Source organism: Syngnathus leptorhynchus, chromosome 7 (genome assembly GCF_054491065.1).
Source record: "Syngnathus leptorhynchus isolate UIUO chromosome 7, UIUO_Slep, whole genome shotgun sequence".
Taxonomy (NCBI): domain Eukaryota; kingdom Metazoa; phylum Chordata; class Actinopteri; order Syngnathiformes; family Syngnathidae; genus Syngnathus; species Syngnathus leptorhynchus.
Window position 1 is genome coordinate 10,917,836 of NC_141201.1, and position 20,875 is coordinate 10,938,710.

At 40.2% G+C, this 20,875-nt stretch overlaps 2 protein-coding genes across 3 annotated transcripts; one reads left to right on the top strand and one right to left on the bottom strand.

Moving 5' to 3' along the window:
- Positions 1–78: 78 nt before the first annotated feature.
- On the top strand, positions 79–8,103 carry foxn1 (forkhead box N1). 2 transcript variants are annotated; one of them, XM_085916534.1, is made up of 9 exons: positions 79–248; positions 2,432–2,561; positions 2,738–3,046; positions 3,161–3,256; positions 3,373–3,503; positions 4,054–4,150; positions 5,293–5,500; positions 5,569–6,003; positions 6,697–8,103. In XM_085916534.1, exons 2-9 carry the CDS (start codon positions 2,451–2,453, stop codon positions 6,975–6,977), a joined length of 1,668 nt encoding a protein of 555 aa, XP_085772660.1. In that variant the 5' UTR covers positions 79–248; positions 2,432–2,450; the 3' UTR covers positions 6,978–8,103. The 2 variants fall into 2 exon arrangements, with proteins under 2 accessions (XP_085772660.1, XP_085772661.1); XM_085916535.1 differs by having other exon boundaries at positions 2,815–3,046.
- A 1,107-nt stretch (positions 8,104–9,210) lies between these two features.
- On the bottom strand, positions 9,211–20,580 carry unc119a1 (unc-119 lipid binding chaperone a1). Its single transcript, XM_085916383.1, has 5 exons — positions 20,168–20,580; positions 11,674–11,787; positions 11,171–11,261; positions 10,468–10,640; positions 9,211–10,109 (listed from the first exon to the last, which is right to left on the bottom strand). Exons 1-5 carry the CDS (start codon positions 20,289–20,291, stop codon positions 9,997–9,999), a joined length of 615 nt encoding a protein of 204 aa, XP_085772509.1. The 5' UTR covers positions 20,292–20,580; the 3' UTR covers positions 9,211–9,996.
- Between the last annotated feature and the right edge of the window lie 295 nt (positions 20,581–20,875).

Sequence of the window (20,875 nt, forward strand, 5' to 3'; positions counted from 1 at the left end):
ATCTCTCATCTCATTCCAGTCTTTAGTTGGACGAGTGCCAAGCACTCACGCACACACAAGCACACGTTCATACTCTGGCATGACGATAATGTTACTAGCAGTCAAATCCAAAACTGGCCCTTCAACTGATTGACTGCACATTTTGACAATTCGCACACTGACGAGCACATCTTCAAGAAATGGAGCCAGGATGTGTCGAGACCTAAGAGGGATTCCCAAGGTGTAAATCCGCAAAGAAGAAATTAAGGGTGAGTCTCCAGTCGTAACTGCTCTCCTGCAATCTATGTAGCACATTCAGCATTACAGTGCAGGTATGTTTGTGACAGGGATGGGCAACTGAAATGGTAGAGGGGGGCACTCCGTCAGTGCTACCACATATGACCACGTTTGACAAAAATGCTCTTTTAAATATGGTTCAAATATGTGGAATATATATGCATATGCATATAAAGATGTGGTCTTGTGTGTGTGTGTGTGTGTGTGTGTGTGTGTTTATGCGTGTATATATGTGTATACATGTGTATATAATTTATTATATAAATTGTTTATATCTATATCTATATCTATATCTATATTTATATATATATATATATATATATATATATATATATATATATAAATATAGATATAAACAATTTATATAATAAATTATATCTATATCTATATCTATATCTATATTTATATATATATATATAAATATAGATATAGATATAGATATAAACAATTTATATAATAAATTATATACACATGTATACACATATATACACGCATAAACACACACACACACACACACACACACACACACACACACACACACACACACACACACACACACACACACACACACACACACACACACATTTGTATGTTTGTAGTTGAATGCTGGAAAACGTCCTTGATGCTTCCACATCTTAACTGATAAAAAACTGAATCTAACAATACAATAAACATAAAAGGGGAAATCACTATTATTCACGATTATTATTTAACAAGCTGGAATTTGACATAAACTTTGTGGGAAGGCCAATTAATGCTGAGCATCAAAACAAATTAACAGCCATGCGTCAGCATCTGTTGCAACGTCTTCCTTGTAGTGAAAATTGTTTGTGCAGCAAAAAAGGGTAAACTTTCATTTTCAACTTTGTGATCTTGTCCATCTATCCATCCGTCTGTCTGTCTGTCTCTCTCTCTCTCTCTCTCTCTCTCTCTCTCTATCTATCTATCTATCTATCTATCTATCTATCTATCTATCTATCTATCTATCTATCTATCTATCTATCTATCTATCTATCTATCTATCTATCTATCTATCTATCTATCTATCTATCTATCTATCTATCTATCTATCTATCTATCTATCTATCTATCTATCTATCTATCTATCTATCTATCTATCTATCTATCCATCTATCCTGCCCTGCCTGCCTGCCTGCCTGCCTGCCTGCCCGTTCAGCCTGCCCGTTCATCTGTCCATCTGTCCGTTTGTCCATCCCTCCAACCTCCAAACTCCACTAAGGAAGGTCTGAGCCAAGAGCGTAACCCTTGAACCTCACAAGTGTGATGCAAATGTGTAAACCATTTGTTTCCAAAATGCAATGAAACATTTTGATGTTGAAATGTTTTTTCCGCCCTGCACACTAGCAAATTTGATCCTGTTAAAACAATTCGTTGGCTCAGTCTGAACATGTTGAACAAAAGACAAGATTTTCTTTTCTCTCATTTTTGGAAAGTGCTCTTCATTCTTCAACCTTGTGTAACCAACCAATCCATACTATGTACTATATTTTTAGAAGACATTTTAGTTTGATCCATTAAAATTAGTTTATTATGACAATATTTCAGAGCAGCAAGTGATTTCAAAAACTGACACAAGCATATATCCATCTGTTGAAAAGCTCTTATTTCATACATTGCAAATGATGTGTACATTTATAAAGTTGTACAAATCGAATGGTAAATAATAATTAGTTTGAGTTTTCTTTCCAAGTTCTGAAAAGTACCACTTGAACTTTCGATGCCTAAGTGCATGCGTTCAGGCTTTTGAGTGCATGTCAGTTAGGCAGAGCAGTGTTTGCTGCTTGGCAGCATGAAATGCAATCTCTCCATTTCCACCTTCACCCTTTTGCCTTTTTTCAAATGGACAGAAAGTACTTAGATTGCTGTTCCTCTGTTTACACTTGTCTGCCTCAGTGATATTTGGCGTCGCATGACCAAAAAGCCACGCTTCGTTGGCACTTTAAAGCGCTTCCTTTATGTAAAATAGATGAAGGTACCATGACTGGCCACGTGTCTCTAGTCTCTACTGGGATCAGATAACACATATAAGTACACAGTGAGCAACTTTTACTCTTTATTAACCTGCACATGTCAAACTAGATTTACTGTGTGTGTCGCGGATTTAACATCAACAGCGTTTTCAATATTTTTCCAGAATCACGCCTTGGTACAGAATGTCAGTCACTCCATCGTTTTCACCCAGCAAGGATGAGTCTAAATCTTCGACTGCCCAGGTCAAACTTCTCACCTCACACGAGCACCTTGAGCGGGTGGCAGAATCACAGGTAATGACGACAATGAAGATGAGACAGGTTGTTGGTGTTTAGTCCACTTCTACATTACAGCCTCCATTCAGTTGTCATCAGTAAGAAATACTTGTCCCTTAAATATTTCGCATTTTGAAGCAATTTCTGTAGGATACATCATACCATGATTAATATTGTAACATGGTAATTCACAGACAACACATTGCAGTGATGTCTGCTTTAGCCAGCATGCCAGAGCGCCCCTCACCTTAAGGCACGCACCTGTGAGCAGGAAGCACAACGCGGAAGGGACGGGATGGCAGAGCCTCATCGACCCATCTCGTTTCCACCCCTACGTGCGACAGCTCAGCGAGGATCCGGCAGAAAATACAATTTGTCTTCACCCTGGCTCGTCTCCCTTCGGCAGCCTGCAGCAGCTCTGCAGCCCTCAAATGTGCTCTGTCACACTTGGATCAAACAGCGAGGCGCAAACACTTTGGGAACAATCCACCTACAATGGTCAGGTGATGAAAAGGGCCATATTGTCATGATACACTAGTTTATCCAAGTCTTTTTTCCCCCATTGAATGAAATTTCTAACCCCTTGTCTGTCGAATTTCTTTTTATGATCTCTCCAGTGTTCCTACCCTGACCTACCAGCCGTGCCATCTGAGACTACTTGTTCCCATTCTCAGTGCTATATATCGTATAATTCCGCCAGCCCGCTGCAAGAGGTACAGTAAGTGCAATACATCATAGCAGAGGCAATAACTGCTGAAGTGTTGCAAGGTAATCTGACTAAAGAGAGACGATATGAGATGTTCAGATCCTCCCTGTATGTTCTCAACAGGTCGCGACAAGGCCATACGCTACTGAGGAGCATTCCTGCAAGCCAAGTTATTCTCCCCATAGTCGCTCGTCTCAAATTCATCAGAGAAACAACTTGCAGTCCCTCTTCCCAAAACCAATTTACTCATACAGGTGACAATTGATTTGATTACTTCCAAACTTTAATATATATGTGTGTGTGTGTGTGTGTGTGTGTGTGTGTGTGTGTGTGTGTGTGTGCGTGTGTGTGTGTGTGTGTGTGTGTGTCTGTGTGTGTGTGTGTGTGTGTGTGTATGTATATATATTCATATCTATATTCATACATATACATTACTTTGTTACGTTGTCCAGAAATGATAATTGTCCACAATAATTCCGGACTTGTACCAAGGTTAAAGGTCATTTATTTGAACAGATCTAACGCAACTTAATCATCCATTAATTTTATACTGTATATTCTCACGAGGGTGTGCTGGAGTCCATCCCAGCTGCCACATGTGTTTGGAATTTGAAGTAGTCACAGAAATTTCACACAAGTGTGGGAAGAACATACATATTCCACAACAAAGGCCAGAGTTCAGATTTGAACCCCAAACCTTAAAACTGTGGAGCAGTGATCCTAATCTGCCCTATTTTCCTATGATTAATCATTTATGTTTTGTCCATATATATTTAGAAGTATTCTTTCTGTGTTCCTCTGCAGCATTCTCATCTTCATGGCTCTGAAAAACAGTGAAACGGGAAGTCTCCCCGTCAGTGAGATCTACAGCTTCATGACTGAAAACTTCCCCTACTTTAAGGTACAACACTGCAGGTTACACACCTATGCTACATGAAAATAAAAATCAAATCATAGAAATCCATCCATCAGCCGCTTGTCTGGGGGGGGGGGGCGTGCTGGAGCCTATCCCAGCAGTCATCGGGGACACCCTGAACTGGTTGCCAGCCAATCGCAGGGCACACAACCATTCGCACTCACACCTAGGGACAATTTGGAGTGCTCAATCAGCCTACCAAGTATGATTTTGTGATGGAAACTGGAGTGCCCGGAGAAAACCCACACGGGCCTGAGGAGAACATGCAAACTCCACACAGGGAGGGCCGGAGGTGGAATCGAAACTGTGAGGCGGTTGTGCTAACCCATGCATAATAATAATATTAATAATAGAAATACAATACAATAAAAACGTTTGACACTAGCGCAAGCATAAATAGGTGTGGATGGATCCCGCCACCTTCCCATGGATCCTGTTTTGCCAGTAGATATCTTCAGTCTTAATGTGCTCGATGACACTAATTACTTCTGTAATGATGAATGACTCACTGCAGAGATTTTGGTCATGACTATGTGTAAAGGCATGAGGAAGTCATCCAATCAGGTTGTCTTGACACACTTTAATAAGGGGGCTGTTTGTGTGTTGTATAAGTAGATTGTTGTGGAGTTTGCATAACAGTCACAAAATATAATCTGCTCATACAGCGCCGATCCCTGATGACTAATGTAACGTCTTTTTTTTTTTTAAGCACTGAGGTTTGGATCTCAGTTAAAAATGCAGCATAAATGTGTGCAACTTAGATGGCAACGTACCAAGCAGCTGTCTATTACTTTTAAAAACATGCTGCAGTGTCAGAAAACGTGACATGGAGTCTGTTTATCATGGTTGGAATTTTTATTAGTGTTAAAATGCCGTAGCTGCAACAATTTATTCATAGTCTCACCTGCAATTAACTCCAAGTATGTATACTGTATAAATCCATGTAGAAACCTGTGAAATAATGGCAAGACTTGAGAGTATATTTTTGACAATAGAACCCTCTTGAGGAAAACAGTACGGATAATGGATGGATAGATGGATATGTTCCGGCCAGGTGTTCAAATACTTTTGTCCGTCTTGTACTATGAATCGGATTCAATATCTCCCATTGGCCTGCTTCTTTCTAGACAGCTCCCGATGGATGGAAGAACTCAGTGCGCCACAACCTTTCTCTAAACAAAAGCTTTGAGAAGCTGGAGGGCAAAAAAGGGAACTCCTCTCGGAAAGGTTGTCTGTGGGCTCTCAACCCTGCCAAAGTGGAAAAAATGCAGGAGGAGTTGTACAAGTGGCGCCGCAAAGACCCCGTCAGTGTTCGCAGGAGCATGGCGAGACCAGGTAAGATTCTGGAACATCTTGAGATCAAGTTAAGAACTGAAAAGCACCTTCATGTTGATTTTCTGCAGAAAACCTAGACCATCTTCTTGGACAGATGCCCAAGACGCTCCGATCAACGCCACCATACACAAGACCTCCCGGCCTTTATGGGTCCATGCCAACGTCCTCCAGCCCAACACATGACCAACCCAGCAGAGCTCGTCGACGTCCACAGTATTCGTGTCCTCCTCCGCCCTCACAGCGGCCCTCTTTCGTCTCCCTCACCGACACCCATTCTAGCGACTCATTGGCGCTGTGCTCCCCATGTGATCAGCAGCACACAACTGACGTCCATGCCGGGAGCATGAACTTAATTGCGACTATGAAGCTGCCACCCGCCTACAGCATCACCCAGCAGAACGACTTTAATGTTGGTCTAAGGAGTCTGCAGGACTTGCAATTAGAGGGAGATACTTATGATGTGGATGTACTTAACCCCAGTTTGACTGATCTGCAGTTGAAAGGTAGGCAGTGCCCGCGAGGTTACAGATAAGTAACTTAGCGTATTTATCAGCTACCTAGTATGACCAGCTTGACCTTAAAATCAGCCATACAGGCATTTACATGATCATGATACGTAATTATTGCATTGATTTACCCCCTCATAAGATGGCAAATGAAACTATATCTAGTATTAAATTGAACACCTTTCTGTCAAAATTTGATCAATATCAGACAGAACATCGACAGTCAGATATGTCTTCCTCGAAATTATCCACCAGATTCTTAGAAACATAAATTCAGACCTTATCATGAAGTTTCCAGCCTTTTTGTAAATTATTCCAGGAACAGGAAGCCACAGAATGACCCTTGAGAGAGACAGTTAAAAAAAATCCTGAGAATGAAGATGATTTAATCCAGAGTTTCTTTGGCCAATGAAGGTCACATTTAGAACACCTTAACGTCAATTGATTTATTGTGACTGATAAGATAAAAAAAAATGTGCGACCAAAAATAAACTAATAAGTACAAGCAGTAAATGTATTCAAATTGAATTAAATTCACATAATATAATTTGTAAGGGGGAGTGATTTTTTTTATTGCTTATTAAACTATCTTACTTAATTTACGATATACATTGTATGAAGGGAAAATTTCCAATTGAACTCTTCAATTGTTTCAATTAAAATGACTTATCAATTTCACCTGTTTTTAAGGTGACCTGTGGGAAGAGTTGCAAGAAGACAGCCTGGTGTCACATCCACAAAGTACCCCCGCGACCGTGACCATCACCTCTGGTTTACAGGCATCCTGTGTCCATCCCAGCTACGGAGACATCATGCTGCCTGTCAGTGAGACTCATAAAATTGAGTTTGAAGACACATCGAGCGAACAGAGCTTGAAGCAACACGCGTGTTCAAGTGGCTGGCATCCCGACATTTATTCAGCTGACAATTTGCCGCTGTATTTAACCTGTTGCACCACGTCCTTAGTCTGAACAGGCAGTTGTCAACTGTCAACCCCTTCTGAACCGACAGATCCTTGACACGTTTTTTTGAATGAGCGTTACGGTAGCAGGCGGCTTCACCATTGGATCTGTGACCCAGGAAGTCCTCAAATGCTTGTTTTCCCAAATGTGTTCACCTCTCTACTCAATGAGAATAGAGAAGACCTCTTATAGCTTGTGTGACCATACATTTCCATGTCAACTCAAAAACAGCACAAGTTATTTGGGGGAAATGGAGAATTTGAGCAAAGTGAGAAAACGGCAATGTTTCCTGTACAAATTTGAACAGCAGATTATATAAAGTGAGGGTGGTCTTAAATCCCAGTGCACTCTGTGAATATGACTTAGTTTTACATGACGTCATCAAATTGATGACAAATCCCTATTGCTTTTATCTTAAATCAAACTTTCATAGTTTACCCGCTGCATTGCTTAAATTCAAAATGTTAAGTACAATATACGAAACTGTAGATTTGTCTACAACAGTGGTTCTTAACCTGGGTTCGATCGAACCCTAGGGGTTCGGTGAGTTAGTCTCAGGGGTTCGGCAAAGCCTCTTCTGCAGAGGACCGAACACACCTGATTTGTCGTGTAAATTCGTGATGACGCATCTCTGAACTGGTTTCTCAAAGGCAACAGCAGAAGTCATGCTGCTTTGCAGGTATGTAATTAGTTTTGAGTTCATGCATTGTGTTGGTTTCGTTCTTTGAACAAGGGGATTTTCATGCACAGCTCCTTTTCTGCACCGGTAAAAACATTGATGTCTTGAATTTGAATAAAATAATTTTTGTTTTCACCAAAGAGGGGTTCAGTGAATGCACATATGAAACTGGTGGGGTTTGGTACCTCCAACAAGGTTAAGAACCACTGGTCTACAGTATTTTCAGACCAAATCTTAGACCTATGCTCTCTACTGTGCAGAAAATAAGAATATTCCAAGCATTAGGACCACTGTTGTCATTTTTACTTCTCCTTTTGGGGATAATTGTTGATAGAGGGGTTGGAAAAGTTGCTAAATACACTAATCTCTCGTTTATCACGGTTAATTGGTTTCACGCCCACCCGCAATAGGTGAAAATCCGCGTAGTAGAGAACATAAATTATTACAATGTCCATACAAGGATTTTATGAACTTTTATTTCATTTTTAAACACTTTTATGTCTATTTTATTAAACGTTTTTCTGTATTTTTAAACACTTTTGTAAACATTTTAAAGTCAAATTGACTTTTAGAAATATTCTTATTCATTTAGATAAATAAGAAAATAAAAGAGTCAATATATTCTTACAATATATCCACAAGAGACTTTTATTAACCTTTATTATTGTTTTAAACACTTTGTTTATCAAACACTTTTTTTTCATAATTGAACACTTTTGCAAACATTTTAAAGTCAAGAAACAAGTAAAAAAAAATATTCCGTGATGAAGCGCAAGTCTAATATGTTGACACAGACGGGTGTGCGGGAGGCTGATAAATTGTAGTTAGAACTGCTAAGCCAATCAGCTGCAAGGACACAGCTCAACATGTTTCCATTGGCCATTAGTGTGATATGGTCAGAGAAAACAGTGCGCTCCAAGTGACCCCCGATGTCGATAATAATCCGTGATGCACCGAATCTATCGGCAATTTAAGTTTTGAAAAAAATCCGCGATAGAGCAAAGCCGCGATACGTGAAGCGCGAAGTAGCGAGGGATTACTGTATAGCAAAAATGTAATGCTTGTATTGGCGTACACATATTTACACACAAAACGCACATCTTACCAAATAAAAACATCATACGTTTGACTTCATGGTCACAGAAAGAATTGTTACTTGGAGTCGGACTTGCCAACTTTGCCATATAGAAAGAATCTATCAAAAGTATTGTACCTCCATTAAAGGTAGCAATTATATTTAACTACTATTGACATTTCCTTAACCAATAAATATATTTGTTGTTGGGGCCAAATGCAACATATTTAATGACTCGCTTCGCTTTTATTGTTGTACAAAGAAACAAGAAAGACGCCTGGTGGTTGTAATGTAATAATGCATTTTGCACAGAGGATGGCAGTAAAGTCACTTTTGTACAAATTCTTCTACCTGAGTTTTTTGCTTGTGAAGATTCATTTTAATTTTGTCACGCATGATTGGGTGTAAATCAAAGGCAATCACTCACATTTTCGGAAAAAGTCCCATATTTATTGCATTGATGTAATTACACTTTTCAAAATTGCACATAAAATTCTTACAACACTTAATATCATAATTAAAATGTATATGCAGTGTTCTGTACTACAATGTATGTACTGGATATCAAAATTTCTATGTATATTGTCTGACACTTCAAAATGACAACTCTTTTGAAAAATACTCTAGACAATGCTATGAACCTGAAAGCAAACAAAAATGATCCACAAATCGACAAATATCACCTTTGTCTGTCATTCTGAGCTGAGACGTATTGGGAACCGAGTCATGTGACGTGTGCAATCAGAAATAGATTCCATCAGTAGTATAAACTATATAAACATCAGGACCCATAATGACAAAGTATTATGATCTCTAGCTATTAGTACTGGCTATCAAAACACACACAATGGAAATGAACCAATGTCCATCTACTGAACTGATATGTACTGTAAGGTAGTGATAGGAAAATGAAGCTTCAAATTTGCTTCATGATTCAGTTATTGATTTTTTTTGAGTCCTCCAGATGACACTAATCGTTCAAAGAAACGTCAGTGTGCTCTCAGCCCTCCGTTGAGTAGAAAGTGCCATTCAGAGGAGTCAAACGTTACAACAACTGCTTCATGAAGACAATTTGAAGCTTCATTTCCCAATCACTACTGTATGCACAACACATGTGCCGGCCGCAGACACACTGCTGTAAATGCTCACTGGTGTACATTCCTACACAAGGAGCCAACAGCAATGAGACGTTCGTGTGGGTTCTTCTATTTAGGGCCCTGAAGTGGAAACGGCTGAGTGGACAATGTCTAAAGAAGGGGGAGGAAATGGTGGACCTATGGACCCCCGCTGTAGGAATAGTCTGCCTTGTTGTGCATCACCAGTTTGTTGTCCACAAAGTAGAAGCTGTCAGACTGTGTCTCATATGGATGCATGATCATCTCACGCACTAAGAGAGAGAAGACAAAATATTTGGGATTTAAGTTTGGGGGTTTTGTGAAGTTGTGAATAAAATCCATGTGAATATGGAAAATAGTTTGAGAATTTATTTGACGACCGCAGTTCTATGTACTAGTATGCACTTTGTCCTCTCTACTAGGAGGACAATTGTAGAAAAAACACAGAAGAAACACTATTGGCTTTCATAAAATAATTTCTGTGACCATTTACAACAATATTTGTATTCATCCATCTATTCTATGGCAGCGATGGATATTGACGGGAAGAAGAATTAAATGTTCTTCCACTAGATGACAGAAGGTACAAGAAACTTTGTGTATCAAGCTGTTGTGTGAGACTGCGCTTACTGATGTCCTCTGACAGTGCCGGGAACTCGTAGATGTGCTCGCATGTGTTCTTGCTGCTGGGCATGCAAAAGCCAAACTCAAAGTCAAAGCTCTTGAGCAGCTGGTCTCGGAAGTAGTGTCTCTCGATCATACGGAAATTGTTGATCGGTGTGTCGCCCACTGTGAACTCCACCCTGCACACACAAGAGGCCCACCCAGTCAAACTAAGCTGTGGAAAGCATACAATACATGCTTGCTTGTTCAATCAAAAATTGCAGCTACTATTGCGTTATCCATCCATCCATCTGTTCATCCATCCATCTGTTCATCCATCCATCTGTTCATCCATCTGTTCATCCATCCGTCCATTCATCCATCCATCCATCCATCCATCCATCCATCCATCCATCCATCCATCCATCCATCCATCCATCCATCCATCCATCCATCCATCCATCCATCCATCCATTTATCTATCCATCCAGGGCATAGTTGGTTGACATTAACGGATTCCAGCACTGCTCAAAAGCATTGAGAGTATGTTGTGTATGTTCTTGCTTGTCAGCCCACACACCCTGTTCGACTGTTTTGGTAGAGCAGCCGGCCATACAAGTTCATCATTCAGTTTTTGACGCTCTCTGTCTGTTTATCTTTTGCTGTCTCACACCCAGTCTCTTTGTTTTAATTCCCCATTGCCTTTCACTCAAACAGAAGGCAGACTTACGTGGCTCCGACTTGCCGCAACTGTAAAAAGGCGGGGGTGAACTGGTAGCGAACAAAGCGCCCGGCGTTGGGGTCACATTGCTTTCGACCTCCTGCATGAATAAATGATATAATTGTGAGTTTGGAAGAAATAAAGCTAAAACAATCCATTTAAACACAATGAATCCAAACACCCAAACAAACTTTCCTTCAATACATGCACCCTCCATCTTGAGTAGCCCGATCAATGAAGGGAAATCGTGATTTTCTCGATATCTCGTAAAACTGATTATGTAAAAATGCAAACATTTGCACAGAGATGTACAAAGTATTGCATATTGAGAAAAATCATTAACATGATCGGAGCGAGAGCTTTATTTCATGTATATCAAACTGGTCGCCCTTCACATTATTCAGTATGCAGAAAGTAGCTCTTGGTTTGAAAAAAAAAAAACATTGGTGACCTTTGCACTATAGTGAGCATGAGAGTTAAGTGGGCCATTTTTGTTTAGCTTATGAGCTGACCTGGTGCTGGAGGTTTAGTGATCTCAAACAGGACTGTTCCTGTTTCCATATCACGGATCTTAAATCTGGTGAAGTCGATCATATGGACGTTTTCCTCTGGTGAACAAAGATAGTCTGAAACAGAGAAGAAAAGAGATGCACTCACATACACGATGTTGTTTTAATAAACATTTTGAGCAGGTGGACAGAAATGTGTGCAAATGTGCTGTTGTTGTTGAATGGCACAACCTCTGACAATCTATCCACCAATTTTCCTCCGCTTATTGAGCACAGAGTCACATGATCTAAAGTCTCCTTCAGCTGGGCTCAAGGCGAGATACTCCCTGATCGCTAGAGTCAACCCCAACCACAGTTTCAATTTTTTTTTTAAAAAGCAAACGACCATTCCCACTCACAATTACACCTGCGGGCTCATTTTCAGTAAACCTGAAAAGCATGTTTTTGGAATGTGGGAGGGAAGCACACAAGCGCGAGGAAAGGTTGAAGCTAAGCATAGCTGTTCCCTTACAACCTTTAACATATTATTTTGTGGACATTTTCAATGGTCCCTTTTTTACCCCATTAAACCGTGCGTGTGTGTCCATGTGTGTGTGTGTGTGTGTTGGTGTGTGCGTGCGTGAAAGGCTCCTTCGCCAACATGGGAGGAGGATTAGACATAAGAGGCTTATTGTGTTTTACCATCACATGGTCGAACCAGTGGCAGTGGACACACCTTGGCAAGTTTATTTTGCCCATTCTACGTTGCGTAATACATTTAGACCAGACCTTCAAATATACAATTACGTTCATCGCAGAAAGAAAAAAACAAATGCAAGACTGAGGAAGCCGCAGTGTGTCTGGACCAGTACACAAATCCAAATAGTATCATCTAAGTATTTGTGGGGGTTAGAGAGCAGATGGCCCAGGTAGGCTTTAGCCACCTGCTTGAAGATATTTATAGACCATTTAATAAAACAAAGCACACTATAGTTGACACCTAGGCTTAGAGTGCCTTAAATGTGAACAAGTCGTTATTGCGACGGCTGCTTATTCTAATTTATTGGACTGTTTACATTTGTTTGCTAGTACATTAATGTTTGGCTCCAAAAAGTTATTGCAAATGCATAACGTCTAGTGGTAAACATCTAATGTTGATCATGATCATTAAGATCTTGCTTCACTTTATATTACTTGAGGCACATTTTTCTCTTCGCTGAGGTTTATTAGCCTGATGTGCTTTGTTTGACATTTTGAGTGAGAGTGACGAATATGCGTTGGCTCTAAAATGTATAAGACACACTTCAGTATTAAACTTTCACTCTTACTGCACATTAATCATCTTTGCTTCAACCACTTATTGCATCTGACTTTGAGTGAGAGGAAGGGCACACTGGACCGGTCGCAAGTCAATTGCAGGTCACTTAAAGAAAAACAAGCATTCGCACTCATTTAAGTGGAACTTAAAAATAAATTGAAAGAATGCAAACTGACAACAGATAGATGAAGGAAAATCAAGGCAGTGGAATTTGCAATATACTTCTTTTATTCTATTCCTTCTTTCTGCCATTCTTTCCTGTCACAAATCCCTCACAGATAAAAAAAACAGCTCACTAGTACTTAATGATATAAGTGCATCTAAAAAGTCTACACACCCTTGTTCAAATCATTTGTTTGTATTAAGGACAAAACATGACAGCAAGATTGATCATTTTAACGTTTTCCACCATTAATGTAACTTAGAACTTGTACAACTCAATTGAAAAAAAAAAACATAGGTGCATGTACATGTAGTACTTGATCTTTTGCCCAGTCTTCTTTGCAAAAATGGTTGAAATCTGTCAGATTTTGAGGGCATCTTCAGATCACCTGGGCCATATGTGAAAGATGAAGTTCCCCTAAAGTTTATTAACTAAAACTAATATGTTCAACTGTATAAAACATATTATTTTATGAAATAGAATAAAAACGTAAATGCTATTAAAAAAAAAACAACAACAACAACTGAAACGACATTTTCCATGGGCAAACTGACTGAAATTTACTGTAATGTAAAAAAGCCCTGAGTCCAATTAAAAAGAGCTTGACTGGTTAATTCTGAAAATAGCCACACGGTGATAATGGGGTGTGCACTGTAATGCAACTGCAGCATCCTGTATATTTTGACTCACCCTCTCTTAAAAATGTCACTTGCTTTTTGGGGAAACAATTTATAGGTCGCAAACATGGTGGAAATAACGATGCATAGATTTTTAAAACCATTTTTGCTGTCTTCCAAAAACTCAACCAAAAGATTGTACTCTTTTTGCCCCGTATGCACTTCTGTAAGATTAAACTATTATTGTGTAAATATTGTGTAATTTGGCCATCCAACAATAAATAGATAGAATATCCTCTGTAACCTCCCAATGAACCCAACAGTGTGCCAAGGTGCCTACGGGTGCTGTTGAAGTGAGACATGACACAGCCTGCCATACAAGCTCACTACCATGTGAACGTAGAATTGTGAGTGAGTGAGTGAGTGAGTGAGTGAGTGAGTGAGTGAGTGAGTGAGTGAGTGAGTGAGTGAGTGAGTGAGTGAGTGAGTGAGTGAGTGAGTGAGTGAGTGAGTGAGTGAGTGAGTGAGTGGTATAAGCGCACACACCTGCCTACTTCGGTAGGAGTTTGTGGGAGAGTGCAACGGACAAGAACATGTGTTGTGGGAAGTCAATCCTTGTCTGAAAATCTGTAATTCCTCGCTAATCTCTGGGATTAAAGAGCTATACGTGGCATCTCACTTTGCTCTTTGGCAATGTTGCATTCAAGTCCTGTTTGTATTAACAAGTGATTCAAAATGCAAATTATGACGCTGATGAAAGGCAACCAGAAAAATAATTGCTTCAGGGAAAATTCACGTGTGTTTTTCCAGAAAAGGCTTCGCTCTTGCCACTATACACCATAAAATTCAAATTCTGTATCTTCTACTAACAACCCAGACTAAACCGAGCACTTCCCTCGCATACAAAGCTTGTCATTCGATTAGGATGTGTCACCTCAGCTAATTTTTTGGACACTAATTACTACTTCCCTATCTAGCCATGGTTTTTGTCACCATGTTATAGAAACTCGGGGCATTACAGCATATGCGCCATGAACAAATGAATTTAGCAGGCAAAAGATGAGGATCAATTCCAGAGAAAACAAATATGACTAGGTGCACATATTTGTCAGCAGAGGGGGGTTCAATAGACACCCAATAATATGATGGACTACAGATTATTCCATTAGATATGTTGTTTTCTTCCCCTCTTGACATTTATCCTCGTAATATTCTTATTAAACTTCTTTTAGGCGATGTCTCTTGTTCTCCTGAAATAAATGGCAGTCAAAGGAGAAGGCTTCAGGGATGCACCTTCATCAACTCCCCAAAGTAAAACACATCATTTGCATAGCGCCTTCGCCTAGCGCGGAATTGCCTTTTATTTGCTGCGGCACATCAATTGAGCAGAGCAGTCAGGTGGATGAGGGCAAAGAAGAAGCTAAGTGAGCTGGCACTACTATCAAAAGGGTTGCTAGGTGACCATGGTGAAGGAAATCAAGTGGAGCTTTTTTTAGTGTGCGTACATGCTCGCGTGTGTCTGTGTGTGCATGTTGCAGTTATTTAACTTAATTTTATGGGAAGGAGTTAGCTGCAATGATCTTAGACATAAGAGCTTCATTGAATCAATCAAAAAAAATCTTTTCTAAAACAATAATGTTCAGTTTTGATCCAAATTAAGTGGTATTGTAACAAGTACATGTGCAAGCATGTAGTGTAAATTTCCCTTGGAAAATCTTCCAAGGATGTAAAGTGATAGGAACGATTATGTTTTGGTGCTACTTTGGTTTGGCTTCAGGCGAGGTATGCACTCTGAGGACCTCAAGTGAAATTGGAGAAATCGGTTACGTAAGCATGAACAAACAAGAAAAAAGATGAGACATGAACGTGGAAATACCCTATACACAATATCTTTATTTATTTATTTATTTATTTATTTATTTACTATCTATTTATTTATTTACAACTCACGGGCTTCTCCAAATCTCAAGGCAAAAAAAAAAAAAAAAAACTGAGTAAATTGGTTAAACTGACTTCATGGATAGAGTTAATGTGGAAACGACTTCACAGTATCTAAGATCTGTATGATATGTGTCACGTGTTAACATGTTCCTCCGTAATCAAACCAATCAACACAGTCTGACACTTCACTTTCAACTGTATATGTTAATTTTCACACCCCAGGGTGCACATCTCATTTTTGTTATCATGGAGTATTTGTGTAAAGGGCAGACGCATATCTTGCTCCAAATGTCTGCGGGGCACCGCAGTAAAACTGTCGGGTAAAGTTGCTCTGCGTGAAGACTCACATCATTTGTTGGTAACATGATTCTCACCCCTTCAGCATGTGGATTAGAAATGTTTTTGTTGCTGTTCTTTTGGGATTAAGGATCTATTGGTTTGTCTTCATACTTGCACAACCACAACACTCATTTATTTATCTATTTATTTATTTGCTTGTTTATTTTTTTACAAGACTATCCACTACTCATCCATTTCTAAACCGTTTATCCTGACCCGGGCCGCCAATCACAATGCACACATTGAGGCGGGTGATCATTCACACCCACATTTACATTCATGTTGTCATTGAATGGGAAGTGAAACCCTGCTGCTTGCACCATTGTCCATCAGTGACTCCATTAATCCTATGATATGACAAGATTAATATTTTCCTAATATTTTTATGATCTTATTCAAGTAAGAAAAAAATAGGAAATCTGTTTTCTGGTTTTGATCATGTGATGTTTGGAAGATGAGCCCCTACGCTCTGTGATGCAGAATATTTTTGACTTGACTTCCCCTTTAATTTTGCACAGGAATGCTCGGGGCCCTAAAAAAGTATTGGCCTTTTTCTCAAATTTCTAATTTTGATTCAACGTGGACATTAGGCAGGACAAATTAGATATCATCATCATTACATGTTCACACATAAACAGCTGTTTCATTAGAAAATATATAGTTCATACTGTATGGTATACATATTCTTATCAACACTACTTTTTATCTCTTCACAGTCTACAATGAAGACTGTATTAGCTTTAAACATGTTGTGTAATCACAATATAGTTGAGTCAGTATTTAAAGGTTTATGACGTGGATTAGTTCCACCCCGACTCGAGTAAAAAAACGTAGGAGACGCCAACATGTTGCAAGACACAACTAACCTTGGTCTATATACCATTCTGAGTGGATCATAGCAAAGCGAGGCTAACTGACATTTAGATGAATATATCTCTGCATCTTAAAAACATCCACTGACCTTGTATACTTGGACTTCCAGTCCATGTGAAGGCTTACAGTAATATTCTCTCCCTCACAGGCCCCTCTCAAAATTTGAAGCGATCCCTCTAAAGCCTCATAGAGAGTTTTCGGAGGGCAACATAAAATAGATTTTTGTGTGTGTGTGTGTGTGTGTGTGGGGGGACGCTTTAGAGAGAACTCCTTTGCACTATGTGATGTTGAGTGTTAGTAAACAGAACTTCTATTGAAACACATTTTATGTAAGCATGGAGGTGTAACTAAAGAATCAACACATACATTTTAACAAATTTTGCGCACATTTTTTCTTATATTATTTTACTACCCATCAGAGTGAACCAAATTTGAAATTTAGTCCAGAACACAAGACAAGTCACTCCTCACGACTTTCAAGCTTCAAGACATCACAGGCACCCTCACAACAGAGCGAATAATGAGCATGAACTATTTGCAAGGAGTGGAAGCTGCAAAGCATGCTGGGAAGTTCTCTGCCTCACTTTCGGTATATTATACTGTACATAAATTCATGATCATGAACAAATGCATCAAATTTCTAAGAAACAATAAAAATTTGTAACAAACAGCGACTCCCAAAGTTTATAACATTGCTGAGAATGGAATTTACATCAAGTGACAGTCAACGTTCCAAATCAGGACAATGATACTCAAAGCGAAGGAATAAATGCCAATGCCACAGGGGGACTAGAGAGTATATTGAGGGATGAGAAGATGCCTGCCGGGAAAGTCATGTTTTAGGGAGTAATCAATAGCCTTCAGAAAATTGTACTTTAAGTTTTAGTCCCCTCAGAGTTTTCTGCTCTTTTGGTTTCTTATAAAACTAATGAAGCATGAAGAGAAGGTGAGATGGTGGAAATTAATTGGAAATGCAGTCAAACAGAACATGGTTGAAGAAAGGACAGATGGAGAGAAAAGAGAATAAATGCTAACAATTGCTGGGGTAGAAGATGAAAGCGCAGACTGCGAACAAATGCTGACGTTCCATTTTTCCTTTCTCAGCAGTGCTTTTCAGTGGAAGTTCGCTTGGCTGCCTGTGTTGTGTCACACTAATCGTACTGAGACACCATGACTGGCTGCCTCTGAGCTGGCCCATAACACGACCTTGCCTCTAGCTGTTGAGACAATCACTGTCCTTCTGACATCAGGCACCACTTTTCCATCCCTTCTAACAGAAAATAAAGAACTGAATTGTGTTCTTAACTGTTTGCAACTTCTCAACAGCATCTTTAAATCCCCAAAGTGTGACTGTTGCAGTTATTGACGCATTACAAACAGAAAATCTCAAATACATGACTAGATTTTTTTCTTTTGACTTTAGGGAAAATAAACAGGATTTTAACTCAACACACTAAGGCATCTGCAAAGCTAAGAAAGTGTATGCAGCGGAACATACCAAAACAAAAGATGCTCAAAATTGCAACACTGACCAGAAAAGAATGGGAGATTGATTTAAAAAAAAAAAACATTAGATGCCGTGGCATTAAGAGGCTTCATTGGAAGAAAGCAAGCAAGCAAGCAAGGAATAAACGCCTTACCCTGAAAAATATGCCACGTATTTATGCATACGTTGTAGTTGCGGGATCTTTAATTACCTGTTGTGTGCCAGGTTGGTGCATAATATGGTGTTTCCGCCCTCCTAACATAATCCAGATTACGTGTAGTCACTGGTGAGGCAAGATTAGTGCACCATCATGGCTGATTTAAGTATTATCTCACTGATGCAGCGCTGATACAGTTTTTCCACTCACTCCGGTGGAACCGTGCTTCTATGGCTTGTTTATTTGATTAATTATTTCCAACTTTAAGTGTTTAGCATCTATTCAAAGGGACAGAAGAAATATATATAATATTAATACAAGTCAATCAAAATCAATTACATTACTTTTTTTATCCAGTGGACATTTCAGTCAACGTCCTTTATCGTGAGAAAAGAGAGGCCTTGTGGTGGCTACAGACATGGTGCAAATGTGACAATAATAGTTATTAGAATATAAAGTAAAATGATTTGTTTAACAAGTACTGCGGAACACGGGTGTGTGCGGGCAGGCCACAGGGGGTCGTGCCCACCCACCAAGATAATGGGTTGGAGGGGCGGCACGGTGTAACACTGGTCTGCCTTGCAGTTAGGAGGATGCGGGTTCGATTCCACCTCCGGCCCGTCCTATGTGTATTTTGCACGTTCTCCCCATGTTCTTCCCACATCCTAAAAACATGCTTGGTAGGCCGATTGGGCACACCAAATTGCCCCTAGGTGTGAGTGCCATTGCCTGATGGTTGTTTGTCTTTGTGTGCCCTGCGATTGGCCGGCAAATGGCTCAGGATGTTCCCGGCCTACCGCCCGATGACTACTGGGATAGGCTCCAGCATGCCCACAATTTGTGCACCCGCCATTTCATCTAAAGCCAGCTGGGCCAGGTTCACCTGCTACAGAAGGGAGGATAAACAATAGAGAAACTAGATGGATGAAAAATAAAACTGTATTATGATGACGATGCTGTTGATGATTATTTTATTAAAATGATAGGTCATTCTGAGAGGTTGACCTTTAATTATGACCTCTATATTCATAATAATTGAGTAAACATTGTGTTGCATTATACTTCACAAACCTTACAAGTGTGTAGATTTATTTTAATGTATTTATTTTTCACCAATGTAATCAATTGTGTCAACTCAAAAACTTTACATATCAAAAAATACAGTTGAGCTGGGCTGCCATGACGTCACTAAAAGTCCAATTTATATTTCGTTCACCTGACTGCTGATCTTTAACCGGTGAATTACATCTATTTCTCTCCTTAGGTTATGTTACATTCTATCCAAATGGTTCGTGTCAAACTTCGAAACAAAAGTCCCAGTTTCCCATCCAACTGCTCGATGAAACATCGATTCCACACATGCACAATATTGGTTACCCTATTGGGTGACTGACAGCGTCTTTTTGAAAAAAAATGAATGGAGAGTTTTTGGTGTCGCTGTCCATGGTGCATGAGTGCGCTTGAAGACTTCGTTGATTGCAAACGTCGTGTTTGCAGGATATAGCTGCCCGATATAAAGTCACACAGGAGCAGATCGGCAACCCTAATCCGAAGTAGCGAGGATTTAACCGCACGCCCCTATTTTGCCAATTACACGTACAGTTTCCGAATAGAGGACACTTACTCTTGGTGATCTTTTGTAAACCAAGCACATCCTCGGGCGTGATGACGCTGTTTCTGCGCAGTTCTTCCTCGGTGGTGACGGGGATGCCCATGTCTGACGAGTTGCAGCCTTGCTGCACTTTCATGTCCTGTGAGGAACAGTTGAGCGTGGAACAGGCTGTCTTGAACTGGCGCTTTTCTGACAAGAAGTGGAAGGAGCTCTCGTCGGCGTCGTCGACTTGGCGGTGGCCGCGGGAGGCGATTTGCTTGCGTCGAAGGCTGCCTAATACACCGCGCAGCAAAGAGCAGGCTCAGTGCCCGGGTCCAAAATAGCCCATTCTCCGTGCCTCGCACCTCCCTTCTTCTCCTCTCGATCCGGTAAAAGATCAAAATCAGCCCTTAGCTCCCTCCCTTCCTCCCTCCCTCCTTCACTCGCTCAAGGCTCATCGGCTCTGACAACAGGCTAAACCAAATCCTGCGGCTTTAAACGAGCGCTGCGCACGCCGTCATGACAGTCTGCAGTCGTCTGCTCAACGACACTGAGGACCTTTTTCGGCATGTTCTCCATCTCTCTCTCTCTCTCTCTCTCTCTCTCTCTCTCTCTCTCTCTCTCTCTCTCTCTCTCTCTCTCTCTCTCTCTCTCTCTCTCTCTCTCTCTCTCTCTCTCTCTCTCTCTCTCTCTCTCTCTCTCTCTGCCATCAAATTAGATGCTATTCATTCTGACTCCTCC

What these genes read in the sequence shown, in the direction of transcription:
- foxn1 (XM_085916534.1), top strand. Translation starts at nt 2,451, where the DNA reads ATGTCAGTCACTCCATCGTTTTCACCCAGCAAGGATGAGTCTAAATCT. An exon ending in AGCGGGTGGCAGAATCACAG is followed by an intron (nt 2,562 to 2,737) that starts GTAATGACGACA and finishes GGTAATTCACAG; the next exon opens with ACAACACATTGCAGTGATGT. An exon ending in AATCCACCTACAATGGTCAG is followed by an intron (nt 3,047 to 3,160) that starts GTGATGAAAAGG and finishes TGATCTCTCCAG; the next exon opens with TGTTCCTACCCTGACCTACC.
- unc119a1 (XM_085916383.1), bottom strand. Translation starts at nt 20,291, where the DNA reads ATGAAAGTGCAGCAAGGCTGCAACTCGTCAGACATGGGCATCCCCGTC. An exon ending in TTTACAAAAGATCACCAAGA is followed by an intron (nt 11,788 to 20,167) that starts GTAAGTGTCCTC and finishes TCTCTGTTTCAG; the next exon opens with ACTATCTTTGTTCACCAGAG. An exon ending in TTGCGGCAAGTCGGAGCCAC is followed by an intron (nt 10,641 to 11,170) that starts GTAAGTCTGCCT and finishes TTGTGTGTGCAG; the next exon opens with GGTGGAGTTCACAGTGGGCG.